At 44.7% G+C, this 22,115-nt stretch overlaps 1 protein-coding gene across 2 annotated transcripts in view; it reads right to left on the bottom strand.

The window, feature by feature from the left end:
• LOC140676459 (uncharacterized) overlaps positions 1-22,115 on the bottom strand; it is a 70,179-nt gene that overhangs the window by 38,575 nt on the left and 9,489 nt on the right. The window contains exons 5-7 of one of the 2 annotated variants that reach the window (XM_072911541.1): positions 16,411-16,446; positions 16,040-16,144; positions 11,176-15,083 (exon numbers count right to left, since the gene is read on the bottom strand). In XM_072911541.1, coding sequence (XP_072767642.1) covers positions 15,075-15,083; positions 16,040-16,144; positions 16,411-16,446 — 150 coding nt within the window. In that variant the 3' untranslated portion in view covers positions 11,176-15,074. Of the gene's footprint in view, positions 1-11,175; positions 15,084-16,039; positions 16,145-16,410; positions 16,447-22,115 lie in introns of those variants that run through there. The other variant, XM_072911540.1, reaches the window with a different exon arrangement.

Below are 22,115 nucleotides of genomic sequence, written 5' to 3'. Positions count from 1 at the left end.
TATACTTTAAGAGAGACCGTATCGTAATCTCTGTCTGGACCCGCGGGATCACCTGTATGTGTGTATGTGTGTGTGTGCCTCCATTATACCTTCTTTCATTCGCGACGCCATTAACTTACGTGTCACGATCGATATTTATTAATTATATCATATTAATCCTCTAGACCGAAGAGACGATTACGGGACGAATAAGCGTTTCGATAAAACGAACCCACCGCGCTCGCGCAGAGAATGGTATCCTTCATGGCGAGCGGTGGATATGATAAACCATCGGATAAGGATCGAGGAGAGCGGCTCGATGAGAAGAGCAAGGACGAGAGAAAGAGATCGCAGGGAAGCGGGGAGAGGAGACAAGGAGAAGAACGTGAAACCAGAACGCTGTAGTCGCCCAAATTAAATCCTCGGACGTCGAAGCTGTATAGAACGGACCGTTTGCTACGCGAAGAGAGAGGCTCGGGAGAGGGCCAAAAAGATGGAGAAAAAATTTTACGAGGGTCTAACGGGTGGGTTGGGTCGCCTCACGATGTATACGAGGAGGTATACCCGGTCTGTCCCGCCGCATCCGGACCCATGGACCGTCCGTCCGACGATGTACAACGTCCGACGTTTCTACGTTGGTGTTTCACCGGACTGGAGGTTCTGGCGCCGCGCTGGGCACAAAGTCACTCTGGATCTCCTTCGCCATATCCGTCCCTCCTCAAGCACGTCGCGGGCCAGCTTCTTCTGCCCGCGCGTTTCGCTGGGCTCGTAGGCAGAGTTGTTAAAGTTATATTGCCGGGCGTTAAAGCGACGCGGGCGCGTCGCAAAAACAATATGGCTTTATTGCCGTCCCGCTTGGAAGTGATCGCTCTGTCTTTCGTGGTAGATATTTAGAGACGCGAGCGCCTGGTGTTCGTCAAGGAAATGTCACGACAATTTTGTGACAATTTCCTGAATGAATAAAAAATGACTTAAAGATAGCACCATTTTAATAATTAATTATATTCCTCAATTCCTACCATTATCATTATGTCGCAACAAGGTGTCCTTCTACGAGTCGAGGACTATGGATCAACGTTGCGGCGCGCGTGTATGGTAAATTATGCGCGTGTCCTTCTTTGCGACTAAACAACAACGAATGGCGGCTACAGGTAAATTGGTGGTGCGAGAGCGTGTCTTTCCATTCGCTCCTCGCGCCCACGTGCGCGTTCCCCGTTGCAGCAGGTTTCAAAATATATGACCCACCAGCCGGCGGAACCGTCGAACCGGGTCCAGGCCCGCCGTTTTTGACAACAATTTCCACTTAGTGCCTCCGCGAGACATTTGAGACTCGAGAATTCTTGGGGAACCGAAAGCGTGATAGCTCTAAGATTGTACCGGATGGACAGCACAATCGAATCTCGCGACACTATGAAACAGTAACGTATCCTGCATCGTCAATTATTTCTGTTATACCTACTTATATATAGATTTTAGTTGACAATAATTTCAGGGTTAATGAAAAAAAAAAAAGTATGCAAAATTTCTCTTTCGCTAATTCAAATTTCTATTTAATTTTACCAGCAAAATAATGAAAAAGATTGTAAGAAAGCTTAATGGAAAAAAAATTAGAAGAACGTAAAGTTGATTTTAGAATGGACCTCTCTTTCTCTCTCTAGTCTCTTTTATTTTCCCTCAAATTATTTATTTATTTTCATTCACACCGTCGCGGCTCATTGAGAGTGTGAATAGGCGCCTCCCCGCGACGAATTATGCGAGGAGCGGCCAAGATGTTTATCATCCAAATGAATTCAGGAGCCAGAGGGGAGACGCGGCAAAGGGGGCGCGTGACTCCGATAGTCAGGACGGTGGTGAAAATGTTCGTTCAAGGTGTTGACACAACGGGAGCGCCGCGAGTGGAGGCGTCGCTACAAGCAAGCCTCATTCACACCTCCGCCTCTCTCGTTTCCTCTCTTCATCGCGATCCCTTTAACGTTAAGCCGAAGGCTCCTTCTGGCTATTCTCCTCAAACGGCGATGGTTCCCCGATACTGTTAGATTACATCTTCCAGTCGAGAAATTACTTGACCCTTGCGAATAAAATTGTAGACTTTACGTTGACTTGATAATTGTACGTTTTTAAGAGGATGTTATACGGCAAACATTATTCTAAATTACTATACATCTCGGTTTGATAATAATCGTCCGCTATGATATTGTAATTTTTCGTCTTTGTTGATTCTACTTTTATTTGCGTCGACAACAAAAGCGAAAAAGTGACATTAAAGCAGCAGTCGCAGATTAGCAAACAAATGCCCACATAATGCGCTTACTTTCATGAGCCACATCCGGTCGGCATCCGAAAAAACGACTGCTCGATGAACGCTCCTTTCCCCAGGAAGAGGAGAGGCGGATTACAAAGTTTAAAGAGCGTAAAAAAAAAAAAAAAAAAAAAAAAAGAAATTACGTGCGCGGTATTCGGACGGCCCTGGGACGGGCCGTACCTTTGAGACGTCGGCTGATTATTGGTCGTTAGGATCATTCGAAGCTCCCCGATCGATGAAATTAGCCGTATTTGTATGCTCGGCCAGAACAACGAAGGCACGAGAGGGGCTGAAGGGTGAGTAGGTGGAGAACGGTACGGGACCACCCAGCCCGTGTCGGCGGCGCGAGTGTTAGCATAACGCGTGGGCGCCATTCTTTTCTCTTTATCCTTCTCCATTGGCCTCCTCTCGCATCCCTATTCCGGATCGTCGCGACTTTGTGTCCACGCGAGCCTCGCCAGAGTTGGTTTTTTTTTTTTTTTTTTTTTTTTCGAGAATTACAATCACTGGGAGAACCTCGGTGTCGCTTCTATTATCTGTGTAATGACTTGTGAAATTAATATCGGAGAAGGCTATCGGCGCTTTAAGATCGTATGACATCGCGACACTCATACGTCTTCGATTGTATTTAAACGTAAAACGAATGGAATCCGGAGAGCCGACCCTGAGAGAACCGGAATCCAAGAGGGCCATTAGTGAAATAACATCTCCCGACGGGGAAGATCATTAATAAACGGCCGAGTCACGACGGTGTAACCGATCCGGCATTGTCTCACCGGATGAATGAATTAACCTCGTTCGTCGCGTCGGTCGAACAGGCGGCGGAAAGATTCACGGAGAACAAAAAAAAAAAAAAAAAAGAACTGTTTCCGCGTGGGGTGACGTGTCGCGATGCGATTATCCTACCGACAACTGCATTTCATATTGACTGCTCCCTCTCTGCCGGAAAGTGCAGACGGAAATCTCTCAGAGCTCGCGAGATCTCATGAATAATTCCGCGAACCGCAAAGAATAATCGATAACTTTCTAAAGAAATGCGTCACAGCCGGTGTCGGCAACGGGAACATTTCCCGCTACAAAGTTGTCACTTGCCAGTGGAGAAAACTTTGCGATTACACTTCCACGACAAGATCGAAAAAACGTATAGAAAGAGATAAACGTTCAACAAAAAGTTAAATATTAGTTTAAAAAAAAATTGTTTTCTCCTATTTTAAGTTAATCAAACGAAATGAAAGTTAATAAACGAAGAATATATCGAGCTTTATGTTATCACAAGTATTCAAATTTGTCTGTCTAATTTTTCTTTCCTCATAAATCCTAGCAGATTTTCAGCTGCTAAGCTGAAGGAGTATTCTCGACGTCAGGATAATATCGATACGATGCGAAATGTTAAATTACGCCAATTACGCGGGACACGCCCACAAAATTAATAATGACCGCTCAAGGCGGACCGATATTAAAATCGCGAGTCGGAGTAACTCGATGACAAGCGGCGATGGCGTCGATGGTGACGTACGCCAGGTGATAACGCGGCGCGAACCCGTAATGAGAAACGTCGTGACGGACGCGATTTCATACGCGGCTTGTGTCTTGGGCTTCGGTAGTACTCGGGCCTTTCGTAGGAGGATCATCTTAACGACCATCTAGATAGGTGACGGCGAAATGATCTGTAAGAAGACCGGTGGCGAATGATATCCTCGGGCGGCCATTAATCAAAGGACAGGAGCGCTAATGAACCTGCTGGAATCACGGACCGGAGAACTGTTCGGTTCCAGCTGCGCTCCTCCTCCTTAAGACCGCGCGCGTCTTCGAATCCGTGAAACCTCCCTGAGGGCGAACGAATCAACGGCTGGACAAATGAACGAGAGGGTTCGCGAGCGTCAAAGTGATTGAGGAGTTTACGGAAGGAAAGTTATATATTTGCTCGCCAACATATCTCGCATCTTCGTGCTTATCAACGAGAGATCATAGGTGCGAATAACGACACGCTGGAAGACGTATCTCGCGAATTTACATATTGCTTAACATATATATATATATATATATATTGCGTTTTCCATCAAACTGTCCCGAGAAAATTGCAAGTGCTCGCCTCAAATGGCCGATCGCGAAACGATTATTTTTATATTGGTAAAACTCCCAGAATGCTTTTTCTGCTCCTCGGTAGTACGCGTTTCATCGCAACTCGCGCACGTATACCGTCAATGTATGTATAACTCTAATAAATCGCAAGTCGTCATTATAGTTGTGGGGAGGGTGAATATCGCGATCGATTCAAAATTGCATAGAAGCTCGTTCGCTCGACACGCGCGCCAATTACCCGGTACGGTAGTAGATACGATAAGTCGCGCCTGCAATTTGCTTTGTATTATTTGCAGTATTGTTTTCTCCGAAATCCCTTTCTGTCTCCCTTCCTCTCCCGCGCACCCCCGCCTTCATCCCAATTACTCCACGCCCCCGGGGTAACCGATCTCCACCATTATCGGATGACACGACCCGGCGCTTTTATGTTTAATTGATATTTTTCGTAACTCTGTACCGCGAAAATCCAATAGAGAGGCATCCCGGTAAACAGATATAATTCCAGACTCGACATTGCTCTCGTTAAAATATTTCCGATGGAAAATATTCGCGTGCAGACTGATCGATTCAGATTTAAAAGCGGAATCGTTTGTGCGCCCCCTCCGATGAAGAACGAAGGCTTTCGATTAATTTCGACGTGAAAGTTCCATTACAAATATTTTAGCACGCCCCATCTGCAAAAGCATTTCCGTTGCAATTAAAAGTACCTTATCCTCGCGCTGTATAAATGCATATAAAAATTGTAAAATATCGCTATATATTCGTTGTTCTTTCATAAAACTGCTCGTGAAACTAAACGTAATAAACGTCGCGTTCTTTGTTTCCTACTCTATATCTTCCTTTTTCTCTGATTTATATCACGCTTGTCTCTATGCGCCGTCGTAAAAAGTTTGGAAACCAGATAACATCTAGAAAAGCGCATAAAACTGTAACCCACTTGACTGAAAATGCTCGTTCCTTTCCCGTTTTCATATACCGAATAATGTTTCCCTCACGAAAGAAAAGTCGAATGCATTTTTTTTTCCTCTATTCTCCCCTTCCGCTTCATTCTCGATTTATTGGAACGGCGCCTGTCCGGGAGTTACAAGCGCGATCCCCACCGCGGCGGCGAAAATGTTCAGCAAAATTAAATGAACAATTCGTTACGGGAAGTAACGACCTCGTGCATCGCAATGGCCTCCCTTTCTCCCTCGTGACCACAAGCGGTGGAATTCGTATAACGCAACTGTATTAATTAATCACTATTTATCTATCCCCCGAGATATACATTTTGGCTTTTCTTAAACGTTATCAGCCAGATCCGTACGCGCGAACTATTAGGATTACACGCACCAGATGCACAATACAAAACAAGAAAATTTATAGCAAGAAGGTAGATTGGAAGTTTTCTCGGAAAAAGAAAATAGGAGACGCATTTTTTTTTTTCCGGCGAATAAGAGCTATAAGTTTCCAAGGACACCCGCGGTCGACGTTTTGCGTAAATCGAAGAGAAAATTTTGTGGAATCGAAACTCAGGGAAAGGAAGAGAGAGAGAGAGAGACGAGAGCGGTTCAGAAAGGTCTAGAAAGGGCGATACGATCTCGTCTTAACGAACGTTTAACGACGACCGTGTGCGGGTTCCCGAGTGGCGCCAGGTCTGCGTTTCGCCGCGCAATCCGAGAACAGGAAAGGACCAATAAATTTCCCAAAAGTCAGTACAGAGCTATATATTTCGAGTGTTTTAACTCTAATGTGTCCGTAAAGCGAAAAAATATTAGCGCTAAATTTCCCGTAGGAACTGTTGCACGCAGTGTGGAATTTTTTTCAGGCAGCGCGGACGCTTTGAAAATTCTCTCTCATTAATGCCGACGTATATTTTTATATGTAGCGTGATTTACCGGAACCAAAAGTGTCTACGCGTGTCTGCCGTACGTATTTAAATATAAATGTATGTGGGTTTGAAAGAAATATAAATAATCGTGCTTTTATATTTCAGCAAATTGTTAAGATAAAACGCAATCTCTCGAAGAAAAAAGATCTCAAGGGAAAAGTTTCAACAGTTTACAAGTGTATACATATATATATGCAGATGTGAGTCGAAAATCATATTTCAAACCACGTTGAAAGCATAAATCATTTTTAAAGATGATTTACAATTAATTCTCGTTGAATGACACGTTCGCATACTGGAATATAATAATTTTCTTCTCCTAGTTGTAACACTTCTGCGGTGGTTACTATGTTTGACGTCACTTACAAATTAACAAGCCGACAAGTTTCACCGCAAGATTTACGACGGCGTCGTCGCGTTTTCGACCCTCGAGACGTAAATCTGGCTCGTAACGACGCAAAAAGGAGAGCGGATTCATTATTCATATCTAGCGGTTCCACAACGTGAAATACCGTGCGTACGTACGTACCTGCGATCTGGTCTCTCCCTCGAAAGCTTAAGAAGCGGAAGAAGACGAGTCGGGTCGAGGCAAAACGGGAGAAATGGTTCGGAACAAGACTGGGACTACAGCCAGCTCGTTAAGGTAAGACAACCGAGCCGATAGCGATCGGCTAATCTTCGCCAAGCCCTCGCTTAGGTCGCGTTTTTCTGTATCTTTGAGAGAGCGAGAAAGAGAGAGAGAGAGAGAGAGAGAGAAAGAGAGACAAATGTGAGCAGACTGTTTGCTCCTGGTCTCTTCAAGATAGCGTATATGTCAGGGCAATTAGAACAGACAATTAATTAATATTTCTTATGTTACTGTTGTTCTTATTAAAAGTGAAATGTGTGTTGTAGCACAACAGAAGATTTTATTTTTCCCGTAGTTATATTACTATAAAGATTTTGGCAGAGAATGTGACAAAAAAAAAAAAAAAAAAAAAAAAAAAAAAAAATTATTTAGTAGAATATAAAAATCTCAAAAATCTGGGAGAATTTTCTGGACGGATTCTGGAGGAATTCTGCGAGCAAGATAGACTTATTTATTCACTGTGTCGAATATCAAACGGATCGGACAATCGAGCGCCAACGGCGCCGTTAACGCCAGATTGAAAGATAACGCAGGTAGAAGAGGAAACAAACGAGAGAAGATTAAGAGGGTGCCGTTTAAATTCGAGGGTTCGCTTTCATAACAGCGATGCCGAAGGAAATGTCCGGTCTGTGTAGGAGGAGTCAGTTCGCGAAGCTGTCGACTTGGTGCGAATGACCAACACGTATGTATGCGTGTGTACGTGTACATGTGAATATAATAGCCGAGGCGACGGACCCACGAGCGGCGGTCGTTAACAAGCATTCGTAGTCGTATTAAAATGAAACCTGGATCCTTATCTGTACAGCGTGACACGATACGCGTAGCTCATGTGTTCTCCCCTTTTATATATAAAGTATTTTAAATATATTATATAATTATAATTAATGTATGTGTGTAATTTGTTTATATTTTTTTATAATTATATTAACATTGTATTAAATATTTTTTGTTTATAAATATACATTAAAATATTTTAGATAATTTTTTTTTCACCATCTTCGAGTTAATCTTTTAATTTTTCGCAATTTCTACAAATATTAGACTAACAAAATATCAAATGAAATTTCTATTCTAGCAAGGTATTTCATCAAAATTAAGAATATTGATAAAGAATATCGTCTCGTTGTTCGCTCTTGCATTTCTTGGATCGATTATAAGTGTATAGTTTCTTATAATTCAAAATTCATATTTCATCATTCAAGTTCTTCAAATTTGTATTCCTTGCCACTCAATATTTATATGCTCTTCAAGAGAAATTATATAATGTGTGGAACACCCAGTATACGACGACTCGCTCCGAAATGGCGTCTTTGTGCAATTAGAGTCTAAACTCGATTTAGCTCAGCAACGCAGCGATGTACACGACGTTTCAAAGCTCGCTACAAATGACAAAATCCGTCGACTCTGACACTGAAATATCAACGATGTCTCACAAATTCATCAGATACGGTATACCGTCACCACTACTCCTCCACACATTTCTCGGCAAAGCGTAGAATGCGACTCGCCGTACATACATTATAATAAAAAAAAAAAAAAAAATGTGATAAAAAAAGAGAAAAAAAAAAGAATAATCAAATGCGTAGGAAGATATAAACAAGTTCCACAAGTTTATAACTTGTACTCTACGAACTTGAAATTTCGCGATACAGATATAAGAAATCAAACTTACAAGAAAAGCTGAATTAATAAATTCGCAACGCTGATAGCAAAATATGTTGCTCGAGGTCTCGGAATATGTTTCCAATCATCACGCGCGACGGGCTAAGCTGAAATGGACAGGACGACGAGGTCGGAAGAAAAGATCGACAAGGATTTCGACAGGGCGCTCCGCATCCTCGATCGTTGTAAACGACGTGGTTTGCGACGTGGCCGGTTGGCTCAGACGGGCGTAGCATGTACGAACCACAAACAATGGCTTTGTTTCCACGCGCAAAACGTGATACAACTGTAAAGTAACAAATATCTCGGCGTAGATCGACACGCGATCCGTCCGATGCGTTTAGAGCTGGTTCTCATATAGGGAAGCACGCGCGCAAACGTGCGTGCGTGCGTGCGTGCGTGCATGTATGCGTGTGTACGTGTGTGTCTGCTATTGCGCGTTTATAGGAACGCCAGGGGCTCCTCACTTTTAGCGACTGTCATTATATGCGGGTTGTCTGCCTCTAGCAACACCACGACTCTTTACGAATTCAAAGCGGGAAGGGAGAGAAAAAGAGAGAAAGAGAGAGAGAGAGAGAGAGAGAGAGAGAGAGAGAGAGAGAGAGAGAGAGAAAGGGAGAGAGAGATAGCGAGACCTGTATTAAGTATTTAGTTACGCGAAGAATCTCCATAATGAGCTCCGCTTACTAATTGCACGAGGATGGTGGGTCTGTGTTTGTGTAGGTATGCGTGTGCTGTACGATGTGTGCATTTTGTACACGAACTCTTCCATCTCGCGTACGAGACGCGGTCGATCCGAAAGTGGCGCGGCGCCGCCATATCGTCCCGGCGATTTCATGCAGATTAATTCTAGGCAAGATTCCAAATTCAATGAGACGCCAGCGGTAAATCCCGACGGCTAATGATTCCGCCTTTTGATCGCTACTATGCATCGGCGATGATGTACGGACTCGTAATGGAATCAAAGTCGGAGCGCGATTCGCATTCGCGCGATGCACCTGCGATATGTGTAGCGATAAAACGCTTACACGTATAAATGCTGCTTAATTATACGTATATATATCCTTTAAATGTATGCTATTCATATATAGCACACCATTAATCATACACGCTGCATTAAACCTATGTCATTACACCGCGTGTATCAGATAGACATTCTTTGTACTGTAATGCAACTAAAGAGTTTATGTTTATTAGATTACATCTGTTCGCACAGACTTTCATAAAATGATACCGCAGACATAACGTAATAACGACAGTGTCAGATAAGCATCTCTTTTTTTTTTCTTTCTCTCTTCTCAAATATCTACGATCTCGAGATATAAAAAACGTTCTTAATGAGACAATACGGCGTATATGGACAAAGAAAAAAAAAAAAAATAATTCATCGTTTAATCAAGGATTCCATAAATTGTCAAGATTAATGGTATCAACTACGATGAAGCAAACGCGTACTTTTTTTTCAGTAACAAATTCAAGAAGAAGTGCAGGCAAGCGTCACATCGTCGTCGACAACGTTGTCGCTGTCACGAATCCGTGGAAGGACTCGAATTCCAAACGGAAAAGGCGTACCGGATGTTTGGGCTCGCCACTTTAAGGACATGCGGCTGGACAGATAGTCATCGGTCTTGAAGCTAATTAGCGGCGCGCAGCGCGAACAAGCAGGACAACAGGGGGACATGAAGACGGGGAAAAGGGGAGGGGGGAGGGAAGAGGAGGCAAAGGAAGGAAGGGAGAAACTTGACGCGCCAAGGAGAGTGACGGATATATGAAAAGGGCAAAAGAAGAGTGTAAAGTGTATCCCCCCGCGCGATGTGAACGCCCTGCGTGCCCCTGTCTTTTTCTCCTCCTCGTCTTCCCCCTGGACGTGCCGGGCTGCGCTGGGAGTGCACGATCGACGAGCGCACGTCACGAACGATTTCGCGGGTAGATATCGTCGAGGCCGACGTTATTCGTCGTTCCTCGTTATTACGCGCATAATTTCTCGGAACCTCGCTCAAGGCGCGGTAAAATTATGCGCGGATCGCAGAGCCTGCCGTGTGCGTGCCGGGTATCCCCGACACGGGTGTACGCGTTACAATGTATCGGTACACCTGTACTACAACATTAATCACGTGGTACGGGACATTCCTGTCACGATGTATACCAGACATTATTCGCGCGAGACGAACGGGGAAAGGCGCCAGGATTATTCGAGAAATATTTAAATTAGACTCGCTTATCGCGTGTCGGCTTATATACAACGCCTTGCGCCTTGATTACAGATCCCGCGCCCGTTTACTAGAACGCGGATGATCCCGCGCGATCATGCGATCGTGTCTTTATCGGTGGGACCAGCGATATTAATGTTAAGTGTGTACCAATCCGCTAATTTATCGGCCGAAACGAGTTTGGGGCACTTTTTATCGTGATAGCGATTAGCGATGACGAAAGTATCTTATAATCGGTGACAGATAAAACAAATTATGGCGTGACATATCTCAGCGACTTATTTTCGTAGACATAAAATGAGTAAATAAAACGTGATTTTTTTTATCAAGAAGAAATACGAATACATCAAATACATTTTGAAGAATTTTGTTGGAAATTTTTGGAATAAAAAAGTTTCGTTATATCATCGGCGATGTCATCGGTGTTGTCGTAGCTCGTGTGTTTATTTATTTTTTTTTTTTCAAAAGATTCAGATCAAACGGTAAGCGGTCAGAAAAAACCGACCGAATCGTTTTTGAAGAACAAACTAGCAAATCGGTCGATCTGTACAATGGAAAAAATGAAACTCTAATAAAAGGGACCCTGGTCGAAAAGAGAACCGAGAAACGGAGGCTCATAAAAAAGATACTAACGTCACGCAAGATGATCCCATGTCGAGATGACGACGCCCTGGCGCCCTGATTCTCGACACCTTTGACAGCGCTCCATAAAACCTATACTCGCAGCTAAAATATACGTATCTCGGGCAGGTTTGATTTTTTTTTTACCTGCGTGTGAATCGAGAAAAGACCGCAGTTGCTTCCTACAGTTGCAAGCGATAATGTTTCGATTTAAACGAGAGTCATTATTTATCGGGATCGTAAACTTCGATTTAATTTGCGCATTACATGTAAGTTCGAAAAGAGAATGTTTTAATATTTTGTGATCTGACAAGTCTGAGACGTATCCGTCAAAGATAATGCTTCAGTATCGCCTAATGATCCTTAATCATCGTAAAGCCATCTTTGACACGCGTGAGATAAATTTAATAGTAAGCATTAAACAAGCGAACGGGAATATATCTCAGCCGTGTATGTTCTACACTTCAAAGCACACACGGCCCATAGAGAAGCGGGACAGGTCGTTTGGTAAATCGTGCCGTGAGAATAAATGGTCTCCGCGAGTCAAATCCGAGACGCAACCATCTCGCCTTCTCTTTCTCTCCGACCGAGCGCCCATTCGCGGAGAAGTACGTCGAATAATAAGAATGCAATTACAAAATTAAACGAGATCCCTATAAATACACGTTGGTAAAACGAACGGCGTCGAGGAAAAGAGGAGAAAGAGAGAGGGAGATAAGAGAATCGCGAAACGCGGGGAGGCGGAAGAAGGAACGGTTAATTTGTTGTGCATCAGCAGCACCGGCAGCTACGAAGACAAGCTACGCCGAGAGGTACCGGGGCCGTACTAAGAAAATAACTAGAGATAATTACGCGCATAAATCAGAGTGTTAATATTCGGGGGCGTAGGTAGGAGGCGCACAGGTAGATAAATTCGCCTATAGGTAGAGGTAGGACTCGTGGATATATACATGAAGGAAAAAGAGAAAGGGGAAGGGAGAGAGAGAAAGAGAGAGAGACAGAGAGTGAACGTTAGACGGGGAGGGTGAAAGAGAGAGAGAGAGGAATAATGCCAACTTTGGATCGGTAGATCATTCGTGTCCGTTGGATACGCCTCCTTGTTAGTCTGGGTTTACTTAGTCCTTCGACGCTCCTACGACGTGCGTTACGCCCGCTAATAGCCCACCGGTAACGAACTACCGTCGGCCTTTTTTGAGGACCTTTTAAGCGAAAACGCGTTTCTCCTCTCGCGCGCTGCCTCTTATCGATCATGGCCGTCATCGCGAGAAAGGATCGCCTCTCGGTGGAGAGTCTCTGAAAGCGAATTCCTTCCCACGTTCGCCAGACGGAAGGATACGCGCCACTTAAAGAGTAGTCCTTAGGGCGATATTCGTAATTTATCGGCCGCAAATGAAAGTGCTCGCACTTGGGAGCTAATTTGCTCGGGAGTCTGCGCGCGAATTATTATTTCCAATCAAATCATTTTCGATGTCGCTCGACAAGGACGAAGGTTCGTGCGGCATCGAAATTTTTCCCGACCGGTGGTGACCGACAGTGGCGAAAGAAAACAACGATAACAACCGGGTGAAGAAGGAAAGAAGAGCGCACGGTGGCGTTGAAACGCTCATAACAGGTGGACCGATACTCAGCTCCGAGATACATCTTCGAGGTGGGCGGTCCCGCACTCCTTAAATCAGCCCGCGGCCACACCATAACATTAAGCTCACCTTCTCCTCCTCCTCCTCCTCCTGCTCCTCTCACGGCACTCTCTCATCTCCGGCCGTTTATTTGTTTGCTTAGAGCAAGTAATTAGAATCCGATACAAATGGTTATTATTTATCGGCATGGAGAGAGGGTGAACGAGAGCCGACCGCGAGAGAGACCTGTACGAATGCACGAACGGAACGAACGGGGTATACCTCCTGATTGCCTGGCGTTATTAAACCGAGAGATACCACGAGATAAATACACGGAGGCCAAACCCGCAAATACCGGTCGCTATATAATATTGCCCGGGCGATCGCCTCGCTAACAGCTTTTATTCGTGAGCGACGCAGAACTCAATTATTACAGTGTTGTCCTCCGCGAATAATGCTATTAATAATTTGTTACGTTTTATAAATATCTATCATCGCTCGTTTATACCGGAATTTTTTTCAATCTCGCTCATAACTTTAGCAAATCGCTTAACGTAAAATCAATTTTAATAACTATTCGGTCTCTAAGGAATGGGAAATGAGAAAGATGCGGGTTACGAGATAAACAAAGCGATCCACGACAGTTGCAGCTGTCGAAATAGTATAAAAGCGGGTTTCGTGGAAATAAACATAATGGGGTTCCTCAATCGAACAGCCGCGCGTCACGTTAATAAAACCGACAATGCAACGGTCTTGTATTTCCGAGGAACGCACGCGCTACTCACAGAAGCGAATCTATCGCGATGCCAGACGCGTCCGTTAATAAAGCATAATGAGCAAGTATACTGCGACGATGATGACGATGATGTACACCCGACCTACAGAATACAATGCCGTCCGCGACGTTTCGAAGTCACGAATCACGCTTGAAAAAAATAAAGGACAAAGAAAGGAGAAAATGACCACATCACGACTGTAACAGACAAGAAAAGATGTAACGCGTCGAATAAAAATGTGCGATTATTTTTTTTTATCTGAAAAAATACAGAATCAAAAGAGTTGAATTCTTTTATAAATTCTGCAAACTCGCGTTTTTAAATTTTCTTTTTAACATTACAATCAAATATCTGATTGATTTGCTCGCAACAAGATCCTTGCGAGCAATGTCTAATTCTATAATTAATCGAATATCGAATAATCGTCCGATTTATTTATTCCGAAGGGGGATAGAGATACGCTGGGGGTAACGTTGATTAGCTTCGGTGTTGATTTAATTACCGGGAGAGTAATTGGCATGCCTACTGACGATCCCGTTCCCTCTCGACTCTCTCCTCCCCTTTCTTCCCCCGGCACCCCGTGTCGCTTACTTCACCCAGCTCTCCAACACCCTATCGAGTCACACCCTCTCCGGCCCAAACTCTGTTGCATATTCATCGATGATAGATTATTATATGTCTACGTGCACACGAAGACTCAGCGTAGGAACAATCGGTCTTGTACAATATGTATTTGATACATAATAGATTTACAAATTAAAATTTAAGCGATCAACGCGACAATTTGGCAGGCACTCGCTTTATATGTTAATCTCCCTCGAGACGAAAAATTACCAACGCTCGAGTTTGTTTTTTTTTTTTTCGCTTTCCGAGTATCGTAAATTGGTTCATTCGCCTGGTTTATGCGTGTGTTTTGCGGAGAAGGTATGGCGCGAATGAAAAAAAAAAAAAAAACAACAGAAAAACAAACAACGACAGAGCGGTTCGTTGCCAATTTCCGCGAGTCCGAGACACGTCGCAAAAAGGTCCGCGGACGATTTGGGTTCGCTACGGACGTATATAGGCAAGCGTATATCGCGGCGATGTTATCCGCAAACACGCGGGTTCGGCCAATTTATCCCAAGGGATGAGGCCGACGTGGCCCGGCCGGTGGTGGGTGTGGGGCAGCCTTGTCCAGCGGAATGAATTCAGCACGCAGCCCCTGTGCGGTCGAGCCGCCTCTCCTACCCCTTTTGCCGACCATCTCCAACCACCGTGCAACGTCCCCACCTTTTGATCACTTCACCCTCTCGTCCGCCCCTTCCTCTTTCTCGTTCAGTGCTCGCGCGTTAAGGTTGCTTCAGATAGGAAAAACATGTGACAAGAGAAGAGACGTTAACGCGCAGCTCGCTTCGATTATAAAATTATTATGATGAGTCAGTAAAATTGTACTGACATTTGATTAATTAATTAATTTTAAAAATATTATCTTTCGTTACTTTTTTTACATTCAATTATATTTCCTCACAGTTAATTATCACTGATGCAGAAATGTACGAAATACTTAATTAAATTTTTATGCGAGCTTCACTTTGACACAATACCTACGGTATCTCGTTGAAGGGATGCTACTTCGTGGAACGGCTTGACAGACGGCGATTTATAATCGATACAAGTGGTGTGAATGGCCCTTTAACCCATCCGCTACCATCCGCCACTCCTGATCCGCTCCACATATCGCTAGCACGGTATACAACGGCCGCCTGATTGCCACGGGGGCTCTTAGATTTATTGACCTGTCAATGGCGGCGCGCGAAAACGGCGAATTTACAACGCCGCAGGTGTTAAGTTCTGCCGTGCGTGTAATAACGGTCTGATCCCCAGGCCTTACGGTAAGCCACACACCGTAATTATATATTTTCGAACCTCTCGCCCGCTACCTTTGCCATTATCACCCGAAGTGGCATAGCCGTAATTAAATGAGATCCATTGCGCGTGAGCGATAAAAAGCCGATAAATGTCGCCCGAATGTAAAAAATTTTTGCATGCAACGCGTGCTACAAATACTCATTTCTTCTGCACGAGAATGTGGTGTTTTCTCTTTTGCCTAGATACAGTTATAACTAATAATATTTTTGTCTCCATTTAAAGAGATGAAGAACAGTTCAGGCATGATTTGTATTCGTAATTAAAAACGACGGGGGTTTTCGATATCCTAGTTAAAAATGTTTCGTGTTATCGCTCGTCATAGAGTTCCACGAATACTCGCGAAATGATTTACGACTAAAGTCAGAGCGAAATGATAGACTCTTACCTTGAGTTTGGTGAGACGAGGTTCCTCGGCCGCGAGCTTCGCCAACGCCTGGTAGTTCCCCTGCGCTGCCCTGACCAACCATTCCCGCGATTTTCCATCCAGTTGCTTTAAGGAAACATCGATCGATGATTATTAGCAATTAATAGCGCGAGAGGTCGATCGACGGAGGATCGATCGACAACGCGCGCAAGATCGAGCGAGGCCCGTCCGATTGAGAGCGGGCGAATTTTAATTAAGATCCCTGGCCACGATCCTGGCATGCATTCATCAAGGTGCACGTCCAACCACGGAGAGGGAATTATGCCCCGTACAGCTCTCTCATCGGATTGGCGCGCACAATAATCGCGATCTGCGGTGGATGATGAACTTACCGAGGCAACGGAAGCGCTGTCATCCTCGTCGGTGCCCTGTGGAGAAAAGAAGAGAGAGAGAGAGGGGTTAGAGATCCGTCGAAAAATCAACATTACGCGCTACGTCACGCGGACGATCACGCGCGCAATGCGGCGAAAACCGGTCCTCTGTATATGGCATTGGCGTTGGTTGCACTCCGGCGAGTGCACCAACGTGTGTGTGTGTGTGTGTGTGTGTGTTGTGAGGCTGACGAGAGAGAAAGAGAGGAAGGAGGAACGACAGGGAGAAGAAAATGCGTGAGCGCAGCGGGAGGCCACCGCGCGCGCTTTGCCCATCAGATTGATATACGGATCCAATAATTGATTCTCCGACGCGAGACCTTGGGAGGCTGGCTGAGTGGCTGGCTGACTCGGCCGCACGCACTTACGCAATTCCCGCCGTCCCATTTCGGAAACGTTGTTCCTCACCTTTTCCCTCGACGCTCGGCAAATCGAACGATTCTCGATCACGATTATCAAAATGACGGGGCACATAAAAGCACACTTGAGATACTCGCGATAAAATTCTTATCGTATTATACGATATATTCTTGGCATTGCTTACAATTTGTTCGAGTAAATTCTCCATGTGTTTTATCCTAAAATCGCGAATAACGCTTTGTAACGAGAAGCTCGTCATTTAATCACGTTCGCGTATACCAATCTCCGGCGCAACGTTCCACGTTATACACGTAATACCATGATAGAGGATGACGCCAACGACGGAGGTGGCGGCTGTGGAGGAGCGGAAAGGGTTCTCTCCCGATCCCAGGAACGCTAAACGACTACTCATCCCTGTTAAACTGTTTGTATTTTCACTCGTCACGACCACGTCGGTTGTTCGAGGTGCTCATATCGACACTCGGCCCCGAATCGATCGTGACTCTTCATAAATTACCGGTACCGTCCGCGCGAGAGATGCGCACTTTGGCCGAGTCATCATTAGCCGGCCACGATATATCTCTATCCATCGACAACATCACGCGTGTCCTTAAGTGAAATCACGTTTTGAAGGACGCGCGAGATGAGTACGTCCCGACATTCCGAAGTTAATCCAATTTCCCCCTCCGCCGCGCCGCTCATGTCGAAAGGAGAATCGACTGCTACGTCGTGTCGCCCGAGAGCTTTCAAAGATCTCTTCCGGAAATTCCATCTCTTTTCGAAATGATAGTCACTGACCCCCCGTCGCGTCAGGTGATGCATCGAGGTGCGTTCCCAGCTTTCGTGCTCGCTACGTGTGCTCTCGCAAACACGCCTGTACGCGTGCGAATGTACAGATGCACGCCGATAGGACGGACTTTGTTATACGCATGCATCGGAGAGGCCATACTTCATCAGCGACGCAACAATTGTACTCGCGACAAAAAGACATTACGGCCTGGCGGAAACGAAAAGACGGGGTTGAATTAATATTTAATTTCAACCTCTTTCATGATACCGTGAAACTGTATTACTTAATAATATCCGTATGTGACTGAATGAAAAATGCACCCGCTTTTTATTTCTCTCGCATAAAATACATAAGAGCACCTGGTAAAGGAATATGTAGAGATTCTCGATTATTAATGAAGTATATATAAGAATATGTAGAAAGAGAGAATCACAATTCTCAAAAATTCTTTCCCGCATATGTTTCAAGATTAATATGCAAATTGTCGCAAAATTATGCAAGCAACGAGAATCCGGCTGGATTCGTCGACATTTCACCAAGAGCCAAAGAGTTTTCGAGGAGAAAGATTCTGATGCTCAAGAGACTGAAAAATCTCGAAAGATATAGATGTATGCGATCATATGGTATCCTGTACGTGCGCGAATCGCTGATTGATTTTTAAGCAATTGCGTGATACATGCGACAATCTTGGATGAGATGCGTCGGAGGGAGACGCAGAGACACTGGTTCGCTCGTATCTCGGGGCTATCCCGGAGATATGCAAATATTCTCATCCTTCCGTGGCGCGAGAGGTCTCCATGAACGATCAGACAAACGGGCCAGTCAGCGACGGCGCACATGGACCATAATGGCGCGGTTATCAGATAAGCTTATAAGACTCGGGTAATCGTAATAGCATCGCGATGGCGATTTCTCCAGGTCCATCGCGGATGAACGGCAGATGAACGAGAAGAAGCGAGTCGCCCCTCTACTCTTCCCACCGCTGGCCTCTTTCGCCGAGTCATTGTTCCGCCGTAATTAATATTTTAATTGAGAACAGCGGGAATTAATTAACGCAACAGGCCTGTTAAAGTTCTTCGCCCGCGAACCGATCAATCGCGAGCCACTTGTCAGGATCAAGTTTTAATTCGCCCTCTTACTCGTCTCTTAATATCTCTATCAGAGGTAAAACGATCGAGAAAACGGATACGATTCGCGAAAAGAAGAATAATGACGAGTAAATTGCCAGCAAGCCTTATCGAAAAGAAGGTAAATAATTTGTCCGTTAATCGAATATTAACAAATTATACTCTTCTACCGAAGATAATCCGGATATCTGACAGTAAATATTTCACCGTAACAGCGGATATATGTACGCGCAGATGTATGGACGTGCTCGTATATCACGTTCGTAATCGGATAAAAAGCTAACGGACGCGAGACGCATACAAGCCGCGTAATCACTTACGATGTGATCCTAGCACGAGCGAGCAAGCCAAGTATCATAGAAATGGATACAAAGGGACCATCAGCAGGCACGGTAACGAGCCGGCCGACCTCCCCAACCCCTCTCCAACCCCTTTCCCTCTTCCCATACATCCATATCTCCCATTGTTATCGCTCTTCGTAGCGCATCAGCGCCGACTCAAAAACACGCTCGCCCGGCAGTTAAGCCACGTACATTCGCGCGTCTAATTCCGCCGAATGTGGCCAGCGGCAGGTACTCAACTACTCAGTGGGCATGCACGTGCTTACTCGCGCCCTCCTGCTATCTCTGTCTCCCTTCTGTCGCTTCTCTCGAACAATAAAAGGAATACGGGATGTAAAGCGGATAGCGAACGCGCGCTTCTCGTCGGGGTGGAAACGTTTTAATAAGCAGACGTGCGCCGCGGCCCTCCGAGGGGGCGTATAAATATATTCGGTTGCTCTAACGGCGCGCGAGCGACTCATCGCGAAAGAGAGAAAGAGAAAGAGAGACGTGAGAGAGACTACGGGGTGCATACCGGGAGCGGATATATCGGCGAGATGGTGAAGGGATAGAACGAGGGAGGGGGCAGACGTGGTAGAACGAGAGGCAAAACATGTTGCGGCACGAGCTGCCTCGAGAGCTCCGCGGAATTAGCTTTATTATAACCTGGGGGCCATCCATACACGCCTAACAGCGCACGAACATTCGCCGGCCAATAAGCCAAATGCTAACCAAACATTTTCGCGACTCGGCGCACCCTACAATTCATCCACCTCCTCGTGCCCCTCCCTGACCACCCCAACCGCGCCGAAAAGTCCGGCAAGAAGGATCGATTCTGATTAAAGCGGGATGTGTATTTAATGCGGTCGATGAGACGCAAGTCATGTGTTTAATTCTCCGCCGACAGACACCGGGTCACCTGTGATCACCTATATCTTAAGGATGTTTTATAAATTAAAATTTTGTGATAATTCAAATAAATATATTATATATTCTTTTTAGAATATATTTATTATATATATTTAAAATTAAATATATAGTATATATATAACATAATATATATAAAATATATTATATAATGTTTACATACTATATAAAATATAATTAAATACATATATGTATATAGTATATTAAAATTAAAATTCATATTATACAAGTATATAATTTCTATTCGGGATATATATAAAAGAAATTTTGTTATAGGTTAAAATTACGCGACTATCATGTCATTCATGTCATCCAAGAGTTAATGCCTCGTTCACACATTGAATAAAACAAGCCACGTTGCGAAAAAAATGTCAACGCTTTTATTTCAACGCTTCGACAAATGTTAAATTCATAATTTGTTAATTATTCTTCATGTTTCCGTCTAGGACACGCTAGATTATAATACGATATGCATCGCACATCTTTTTCGCGGTTGCAGATGAATCCTGCTATCTGTCCAACGACCCTTCTCCCCTTTCTCCCGTGAGGAGGAAGTTTTCTGGCCGCGGCAGCGCCGTGAAACGATTAGGCCCCGGATTAGTCGAGCGCGCGAGATCGATTATGCGATCCTGCGGATAACATTGGCCTGATTTATTCCCCTAATGGGCGTTCGCGCATTCATTTCGAGGCCGTGCGAGGCAATTCCACGGGGCTTCGTCGGATGGCGGTGCCCGTCCTGCCGCTGACAGGAAAACTCTCGCTGGGTGATTCAGCGTTCGGTTCGGCGACGCCTCCCAACGACCACCATAATGCCTACCTATCTCGGGTATACCCACCTACCTAGCGCCATTTCCATCGTCGGGGATCATAATCCAAAGGTTCAGTCGCGGGCCGAATGAAATCGCGTCGAAATACGACGACGAGATGCCCGGTACGACGTTCCGACCCTTGTTCTAATCATGTCGCTCGTTCTCTCGTTCATCCGAAAATTTAAATCGATCCATCGATATAATCGGGTTGCAAAGAAAAAGATAATCTGTATTTCGCAATTTGATAGCGAGTACTTTTCATGTGAAATACTTTGTTTTATCGAAACGGTTTATCGAAATACAAAGTAAAATACGATGTAAAATGATAAAATGATAAAACGACGCGGTGCGAAAGTATTTTTCACTAAATTCAGATTCTCGAGCTTGAAATCGGTTCGCGTAAAATTAATTCTCGTCGACGGATGAATCTCGCGAGCGTAATCACGCGAGCGTAATCACGCGAGCGGCGACAAGTCGGCGTCGCGCGATTACACGATGGTCGGGGAAATTAGCGTTCGCGGACGATTATTATCTCGCGCGATAACGGCGTATGAGAGGTGTATGATTCATAACCCGCGGCCTCGTATTTTCGCGGGTGGCACACGTCGAATTTGGTCCGGATGGGCCAAACACGGGGCATCGACACCGCAACGCGCGCTCACTCTCGCACAATCAGTCCTCTCCCTCCCCCTCCCTTCCAGCCCCCCACCGACCCTTTCGTTGACAGGATTATATTCGTACGTACCTACGTACCGTGTTCCTCGGTGTACCTCGGTCCCGCAAATACGCGTCGCGCGATCATATTCCCGTTGGATAATAAATTTACCGCGGTGCTCGAGCACACGGTTCTGTCGCCACGCGATTGTTCCGCCGACAAATGTCACAGTTTCGAGGGGGTTCCAACGGTAAGCGCCACATAATCGGCACGACGTTTGCTTTCTGAATTACAATAGCACGATTAAGAGTGCGATAGCCTCGACATGTATAATATATTCAGATACACTCTCAGAAAAATTTATTATGTATCATCCAAACGCGATTATTAATTATTATTTATTAATATATTTATTAATATATTTATTAATATTCCATTTGATATATACTGTAATAAATATAACCTGAATAATGTATAATGATGAATAAGTCTGATGATAAAATATTTACGGGAAACACTAAACCGACAGTGTGTTGACATAAAGTATAATAGAGTGCTGCCGGACAAAAGAAATCTTAATAACCGATGTGTTGACGCGATAGAACCGTCATAAAATTAACTTCTCGAAAAAAGTACCGTTTTACGAAATAACTGAGCGTGACGAAAGCGTGTTATTCT

This window comes from Anoplolepis gracilipes, chromosome 2 (assembly GCF_047496725.1).
Source record: "Anoplolepis gracilipes chromosome 2, ASM4749672v1, whole genome shotgun sequence".
Classification (NCBI taxonomy): Eukaryota; Metazoa; Arthropoda; class Insecta; order Hymenoptera; family Formicidae; genus Anoplolepis; species Anoplolepis gracilipes.
The sequence above is the reverse complement of the archived record's forward strand: the minus strand, read 5'-3'. Positions and strand labels throughout refer to the sequence as shown.